Below are 8,689 nucleotides of genomic sequence, written 5' to 3'. Positions count from 1 at the left end.
AAAAAAAAAAAAAAAAGGGCTCAAATCCCCCAATCACAATTATTGGAGGTCTCTCGGGCCACTTAAATAGGGTATTACACAGTGAAATGGGCTCACACTATCACCCTACAGAGGACAAAACACAATGAAAGACAACAGATGGTACCATTCACTTTGGCTGCTTTTCTCCGAAAGACTTTGTAAGAACCAGTAGGAATTGTATGCAAGTAACATGCAACCCCACTGCCTTTACCTAGTGAGCAAGGAGCACAGAAGCTCCCCCGACAGGTCACGAGACAGCTCTGCTTCCGGCAGCTGTGTCTCTAGACTTTTCCCACGCCATCCCTCGTGGCCCTCAATATCTGCTGTTGAGACCACTTTCCTGGAGTGCCTTGTTCCCAGTCTGCAGGGAGGTCAGCAGCTGTGCCGCCCAGAGAGGTTGGGTGAGTGGCCCACAGCAACCGGTCCACAGGTCACTGGCAGGCACAATCCAGCTGCCCGCGTGAACTGTTTGTCAAGAATGTGAATTAGGCCCGGCACGGTGGCTCACGCCTGTAATCCCAGCACTCAGGGAGGTGGATCATCTGAGGTCACAAGTTCGAGAACAGCCTGGCCAACATAGTGAAATCCTGTCTCCACTAAAAATACAAAAATTAGCTGGGTGTAGTGGTGAGTGCCTGTAATCCCAGCTACTTGAGAGGCTGAGGCAGGAGAATCGCTGGAACCTGGGAGGCAGAGGTTGCACTCTAGTCTGGACAACACAGCAAGACTTTGTATCAAAAAAAAAAAAAAAAAAGAATGTGAATTACCTCCCAAGAAGTAAAAACTGACAGAGCTCCTGTTAAAATTCAGATCTGGAGGTCCTTTTGAAAAATGCAGAGGATGTGGCCACAGTGAGCCCACGTTTCCATGGGGCCACAGTCAGCTGGTGCTGGGAAGGGGCTGTATCCTCGGCCCCAGGCCTCCTCTTCCATCTGGGTCACCCACTTGGCCCCAGTTGCATCCCAGTTAGCAGCCCAGGTGCCACGTGGTGGAACCAGAGGGAGGACTTAGGCTGCAATCGCCTCTTCCGTGCCTGGTGCTGTTTCCCCATCCACAAATCCATCAAGAACAAATTCCCTAAGTGGCCTCAAAATATAAAAATAAAATGCAAGGGGGGCAGTGAAGGAAGCGAGCTGACAGTTATTACTCGCTGCCGTGCTCTGACAAAGTGTTATTCTTTCCAGCCGAGAGGCATCTGACAAAGCTGAATAGATGCTTACATTCCTACAACCCAGGGATTTTTCTAAGAGAATTTTTTTTTAACGAAACTATTTCAGATACGCTAAGAAGTACAGACACTGACATAGCAACAAATCAGTGTAATCCCTCACCAAGTCCTAGCAACGTGTAATGTCACAGCAAGTGCTGGTGCGCGTGGGGAGGAACTGGAACCCTGCTGCGCTGCTGCTAAGAATGGGGACAGGGTAGAGGCTGTGCAAACATCTGACAGTTCCTCAAACAGTTAAACAAAGAGCTAACATAGGACCCAGCGATTCCACCCCTCGGTACCTACCTAAGGAAAATGAGAACAGATGTCCACACTGGGACTGACACAGGAACACTTACAGCTGCATTACGCATAATGGCCAAGGCGTGGAAACAACTCAGACATCCATCAACCGATAAATAAATGTGGTCTATCCAGACAATGGGATATTATCCAGCCATAAAATATACTGATCCATGCTACGACATGGATGAACCTTGAAAACATGATGCTAAATGAAAGAAGCCAGTCGCAAAAGACCAAAGACCACATCGTGTGTGATTCCATTTACATGAAATGCCCAGAATAGGCAAGTCCACAGAGACAGGAAGAGGATGAGCGGTTGCCTGGGGCTGAGCGGACAGGGAAGTGAGTGTTAATGAGTGTGGGGTTTCTTTTGGGGGTGATGAAAATGTTCCAAAATTGATTGTGGTGATAGATGCACAATTCTGTGAATACACTACAAGTCACTGAATTGTGCATTTTATTTGGGGGGGGGTTGTTGTTTATTTTTTTATTTTGAATTATGCATTTTAAAGGGGTGAGTTTTATGGTACGTGAATTGTATTTCCCGAGGACATCAGTGGTCGAAGAAATCTTGTAAAATGAATAGTGAAACTAAAGAATGCTGTTTGGTAAGTTTCCATTTTCAAACATTTGGTTTTGCCAGGCTTTAATTTTTGCCACTGTGTCATGTAGGAATCAGCTTGTATTGAAGCTCTAGCTAATTGGCAGGGAGGGGGTGAATGTTAAGAAAGAAAAGTGGAGGCCGGGCGCGGTGGCTCACGCCTGTAATCGCGGCACTTTGGGAGGCCCAGGTGGGCGGATCTCTTGAGGCCAGGAGTTTGAGACCAGCCTGATCAACATGGTGAAACCTCGTCTCTACTAAAAACACAAAATTAGCCAGGCGTGGTGGCGTATGCCTGTAATCCCAGCTACTCAGGAGGCTGAGTTAGGAGAATCACTTGAACCTGGGAGGCGGAGGTTGTGGTGAGCCAGTATCCCACCCTTGCACTCCAGCCTGGGCAACAAGAGCGAGACTCCATCTAAAAAAACAAAAACAAAAACAAAAAAGGGAAAGAAAAGTGGCCTTCTGGGGAAGGAATATCAGGATGCAGGTCAGGACCTGGCTCAAAACCAAGACCCCTCAGGGAGAAGATCAGCAGGGAGTGGATTCCATCCTCAACAGGACCCTCTCCCCTCCCCATGCCCTGGTTCCTGAGGTACATCACTGGAGTCTGGGACCACTGGAGCACTGAGCCCCTCATCTCTCAACGAGCAATGCAGCCCCAGCTCCCAGTCCGCACTCACCCAATGCCTGCAATAGATTTCATGTAGAGGCTCAGCTGCAGTTTCACAGAGCAGTTCATGGGGATTCCTGTGACCTGCGGCAACAAACACAGTGAGGAGACTGGCCACCCCCAGCTCCAGGGACACCACCAAGCCCTCCTCTCCCTGGTCTCAGTCAAGAGGGTGGGCGTCCCAACTAACTGCCCAGTGGAGCTTGCTTGTATCTGACCTAAAACAAGCCACAGGCTGGGGGAGGGTCCATGGTTCTAGAAATGCTGGGCAGGTGCACTGGGATCTCCTCTCCTGGTTCTAACCCCTTATAGGGAAACAAGTGCTTCCCACACGGTTATGTCTACAGCCTCAAGAGGTCCCTTCTATAAAGCCAGCCTGTCCCAGGGTGGAAAAAACCTAATCACTTTCACCTGTCCTCCTAAGAGGGTGTTTCCCAAAGTGCAGAATGGTAATTTGTCCAGGCTCCCTCTCAACCTCCACATTCAATGAAATGGACAAGAATCCCTTCTCAATTCACTCCCAACTCCTCTGGATCATTTCCAAGAGTAGTCTCAGCCAGGTGTCTGCATGGTCTTTAATGCCCCTCTAATACACCTACACAAAATCTCCACTTTTAACAACGGTGAGGAGAGGTGGCCCCAGGTTCACCCCTGCTGGCAGACAACAATATTTTACATAGAGCCTAATTTTTTTTCCTTGTTCATTTTTATAGTTGTGTTCTTTCTTTGGAGAATCTTGTAATTTCCTATTTGAGGTAGTAATAAAAACCTTCCCTTGTGCAGAGATTTATTTTTATTTTTCTTTGTTTTTAAGACAGAGTCTCAGTCATCTAGGCTGGAGTGTAGGCAACCTCTGCCTCCTGAGTTCAAGCCATTGCCCTGCCTCAGCCTCCCCAGTAGCTGGGACTACAGGTGTGCACCACCACACTCGGCTAATTTTTGTATTTTTAGTAAAGACGGGGTTTCACCATGTTGACCAGGCTGGTCTCAAACTCCTGGCCACAAGCGATCTGCCCACCTTGGCCTCCCAAGGCGGGATTACAGGCGTGAGCCACTGTGCCCAGCCTATTTATCATTATTATTTTTGTAGAGACAGAGTTTTACTAGGTTGCCCAGGCTGGTCTCAAACTAGCCTTAAGTGATCTTCCTGCCTCACCTCCCAAAGCACTGGAATTACAGCCATGAGCCACTACACTCAGCTCTTTTTTTATGAGACTTTTTTTTAAGTAAATAACAGAAGTGACACACATATGTCATCAAAAACAACAGGAAGATGGTTCCAGAATGAAGTCAGGAAATGATAGTGGAAATAAAACTAGATTTGAGGTCAGAGAACTGCTTTGGTTCTTCTTAACTGAGAGTTGCTTCCTCATCTGTAAAACAGAGGGAACTCTCCCCACCTGACAGAATATTTGCAAGAGCAAAAGTAAGGTCTGCAAGATAGCCACACTCGGGGCCATAAATGCCTGGGTTATTATCACATACACTGTAAGGAAAGGATGTTCTCTTCATTATGGCCCAGGATGCTGAGGCCCTTCCAGGCCCCTGTGGTAAAGAAGAGCTCATCAAAGGCCTCACTTACGCCCACAACTGGGGAGCACTTGCCCTTGGGAGTGAGAGCCTGGTGGGATGGGCGTGAGTTCACCCATGAGTGGAACACAGTTCACACCGCAGGCCTCAAGCTGCTCTCCTTAGGAATTCTGCTGGCACCTGGGAACCCAGATTTCAGGAGGGTTCCCACCATCCCCTAACTGATGAGAGTCTTCACTGGGCCGAAATTATCTGTACAAACAGTATGGTTCTTGCTCAGCACCTGCTTTCCTTCCCAGAGTCTAGAATTTTGGTACCTGCCAGGCAGAGGTGCCCATGTGATTGGCCCCTAGCAAAAACTGTGGGCACTGAATTTCTGACGAGCTTCCCTGCTAGACAGCATCTCCTACATGTGGTCATAACTCACTGCTGAAGACATTAAGTGCATCCTGTAGGACTGCCCTGGAAGAGGACTCTGGAAGCCCCAGCCTGACCTCCCCCGACTTCACCCAAGGTGCGTTTTCCCTTTGCTAATTTTGCTTTCAATTCTGTCGTTACAATAAGTCTTAGCTGTGATACCACTATAGCGGCGTCCTGTTGCGTCCCCTGTCCCCATGCACTCCCCCAGTTTCAGGAGCAGAAAAGTGGCCACATGGAAGCAGCTTCCAACACGCATTTGGTTTTCAAGGCTAATGGCCAACAGGCAGCAAGCTGATCTCATGATCCCCTCCCCAACATGCCCAGCTCCAAAAACAAAGAAATAAAGGCCACTTCCTCTCCCTGCCGGCCTCAAGCTGATCTGGAGGTAGAATTGGACGCAGCAGCTAAAGTGGCTGCGGCAAAACAGCTCTGTACCTCTCTCTGGGCTCCCAAACTTAACCCCCTCTTTCTTGATACGAAGGGGAGAAAAGAAAATCCCTGCCCTGAAAGGAAAGTGATCAGTGAGAGTACACAGGAGACGGTGTGCATGGCGGAATTCTCCGGAAGCCAGCAGAGCAAGAGAGGCCGGAGGAGGAATTAACTAAAAGACGGAAGGCAGAGACAGGCCTGCGGCCGGGGCCGAGAGGGTCTAGTCAGTGGCTAAGGAGGCCTGGGAGGACAAAGGAAAATGGTGCAGAACAGCATCTGCCGCAGAGCTTCGGGAAGGGCCTGAGGTGCGCAGCACTGTGGCAAACGCATGGAGCTTCCTCAGACAACAAAAACTAGAACTACCATCGGATCAGTGATCCACTGCCGGGCATCTGCCCAGAGGAAATGAAATCAGTGTGTCAAAGAGACAGGGGCACTCCCATGTACACTGCAGCCAAGATACAGAATCAAGCGAAGTGTCCATCAGTGAATGAATGGGCACTGCAAACGTGGTGCACACACAGTGGGATACTATTTAGCGTTTAAAAAGAGGGAAATCTGGCCAGGCGCAGTGGCTCATGCCTGTAATCCCAGCACTGTGGGAGGCCGAGGTGGGCGGATCACTTGAGGCCAGGAGTTCGAGACCAGCTTGGCCAAGATGGTGAATCCCATCTCTACTAAAAATACAAAAATTAGCTAGGCATGGTGGTGCGTGCCTTTAATCCCAGCTACTCTGGAGGCTGAGGCAGGAGACTCACTTGAACTCAGGAGGCAGAGGTTGCAGGGAGCCAAGATCATGCCACTGCACTCCAGCCTGGGTGACAGAGCAAGACTCTGCCTCAAAAAAATAAATAAATAAATAAAAACAGGGAAATCCTGTCATTTGTGACAACATGATGAACTTGGGGGACACTGTGCTAAGTAAAATAGGCCAGACACAGAAAGGCAAATACTGCATGATCTCACTTGTATGTGGAATCTTAAAAAGTTGAATTCAGGCCAAGCGCAGTGGCTCACGCCTATATTCCCAGCAATCTGGGAGTCCGAGGTGGGTGGATCACCTGAGGTCACGAGTTCAAGACCAGCCTGGCCAACGTGGCAAAACCCTCTCTCTACTAAAAATACAAAAATTAGCCAGGTGTGGTGGTGTGTGCCTGTAATCCCAGCTACTCAAGAGGCTGAGGCAGGAGAATTGCTTGAACCCGGAAGGCGGAGGTTGCAGCGAGCCGAGATCGTGCCACTGCACTCCAGCCTGGGTAACCAGAGTGAAACTCCATCTCAAAAAAAACAAAATTCATGGAAGCAGAATTCCATGAAAAAACAAAATTTTTCAATGAAAAATTCAATGAAAAAACAAAATTCATTGAATTCATGGAAGCAGAGGGTAGAATACTGGCTAGCAGGGGCTGGGAAGGCAGGGAGGGGGAAGTCCATCAAAGGATACAAAATTTCAGTTAGACAGGAGGAATAACTTTAGGAGATCTGCTGGACAATACAGCAACAGTCAGTGTATTGTACTATACAATACAACACGGTGACTATAGTGAATAGCAATGTATTGTATACTTGTAAGTTGCTGACCGTAGATTTTAAATGTTCTCACCACTAATACATGATCAGTATATGAGGTAATACATATGTTAATTGGCTTGATTTAGGCATTCCACAAGGTATATGCATATATCATAACATCATGTTGTACACCTCAAAAATAGACAGCTTTTCTTTTTCAAGTTAGAAAACTAATTTTGGCTGGGCACGGTGGCTCATGCCTGTAATCCCAGTACTTTGGGTGGCCGAGACAGGAGGATTGCTTGAGTCCAAGAGTTCAAGACCAGACTGGGCAACAAGGCAAAACCACATCTCTACAAAAAAGACAAAAATTAGCCAGGTATGGTGGCACACGTCTGTAGTCCGGGCTACTAGGGAGGCTGAGGTGGGAGGATCACCTGAACCCAGGGAGGTTGAGGCTGCAGTGAGCCATGGTCATGCCACTACACTCCAGCCTGGGCAACAGAGTGAGACCCTGTCTCAAAAATAATAATAATAATTTTGTTAAAGGCCCATGGGAGAGACCTCAAGTGCCCACTCAGGAAACAAAAAACCACAGATTTCTGAATCAATGGTAGCAGCCACCAAGCCCAACTGGGCATATTTTACAGAGAACAGAGGCGCCAAGAGAAGAGGCTACAGGCTGAAGGCATATCCTTGGGAGGCCACATGTCCAGCTCCCTGCTTGTAGACAGGACTTCACACGGGACAAATTCTCTGTGTGATTTATCTGCAAGATATTCCAGGCTCTTCTTGGTACCTGAAGATCTTTATGGTATCTTGACACATCCAGAGGGCTGCCTCCAGCTCACATGCAGGAGACACCCCAGCTGATAAATTCTAATTAATTTACTGTCTTAGGGCCCATTTATAGAACCCAGTACAGGGATCATAAAACCCGTGAACTATGGAGTCGGGGTGAAGGAAGGAACTTTGGTGGCTCGAGATTCTAGAGGTCAGGCTTCCCACCACCCCAGCCCCCAGCAGCTCTGTGCTTGGGAAGAGAGGAGGCAGCCAGGTGTGCTCCGACCAGGAATCGCCCACCCCCCACAGAGGATGGCAGGGGCTCACCGGGTGGATGTCCAGGAACAAGGAGTGTGCCTCCTGGTTAGGGTGCAGGCCAGTCACCGCTTCTGCCAGGACCGGGTCGGCGTTGAGGAAGTGAGGATGGGAGAGAAACAAGGGGGCACCTAGAAGACAGAGGGGTGGGGAGGGGGTATCAGACAAGGACAGTGCATTGGCAGGTCCTGCCAGGCCGTAGGTCTGCACAGAGCTGTGGTCTGCAGAGCACCCCCGTGGCAATGATAAGATAACCAGACAGAGAGGATCCCTTCCTCCATTCTGTAAAAAGCCCCGGGCCCTACCATGAGGGACAAGCTCTGTGCCAGAGAAGGGGTGAGGTAGGAGCCGCTGATTCTGAGAGGAGAGACCAAATGAAGGAAGAGGCCTCTTAACAAGAGCCAGGTGAAGGAGGCCCAGGAAGCACATTCCAGATGGAAGGGAAGGCAGAAGCAAGTGCGGGGAGGGGGAAATGCATGGTGCACGAGGGTGCTAGGGAGGCAGGGATGGACAAGACAATGCCAGATTTGAACTTGGGTGTGGGGAGGGGAGTCTTGAGCACAAGTCAAGGAGCCCACACTGGCCCTTGCAGGCCACGCAGCAACAATCAGAGCTCAGGTGGTCAGATCCTGTAGACATACCTGCTACAAACATGAGCTCAACCTCACCACTGACCAACCAAACCAGGCAAACACTAGCTCACCCTTCGGACAATGGACAACAGGCCTGAAGGACAAGTTAACAAGGAACAGCAAGCAGGCCTCTCTCAAAAGCTCACAAGGACTAGGTGCCATGGCTTATGCCTGTAATCCCAACACTTTGGGAGGCCTCAGCAGGCAGATCACTTGCACCCAGGAATTGAAGACCAGCCTGGGCAATATGGCAAGACCCC

At 49.3% G+C, this 8,689-nt stretch overlaps 1 protein-coding gene across 4 annotated transcripts in view; it reads right to left on the bottom strand.

Annotated features, from left to right (window-relative positions):
- The window catches only part of SCARB1 (scavenger receptor class B, member 1), an 85,749-nt gene that overhangs the window by 12,572 nt on the left and 64,488 nt on the right, over positions 1–8,689 (bottom strand). For all 4 annotated transcript variants that reach the window (XM_011948396.1, XM_011948397.1, XM_011948398.1 and 1 more), the window contains exons 8-9: positions 7,810–7,928; positions 2,819–2,892 (exon numbers count right to left, since the gene is read on the bottom strand). In XM_011948396.1, coding sequence (XP_011803786.1) covers positions 2,819–2,892; positions 7,810–7,928 — 193 coding nt within the window. The remainder of the gene's footprint in view (positions 1–2,818; positions 2,893–7,809; positions 7,929–8,689) is intronic.

This window comes from Colobus angolensis, unplaced genomic scaffold (genome assembly GCF_000951035.1).
Source record: "Colobus angolensis palliatus isolate OR3802 unplaced genomic scaffold, Cang.pa_1.0 Scaffold28, whole genome shotgun sequence".
Taxonomy (NCBI): Eukaryota; Metazoa; Chordata; class Mammalia; order Primates; family Cercopithecidae; genus Colobus; species Colobus angolensis.
Note: the sequence above shows the minus strand (reverse complement) of the source record. Positions and strands in the feature narration are given on the sequence as shown.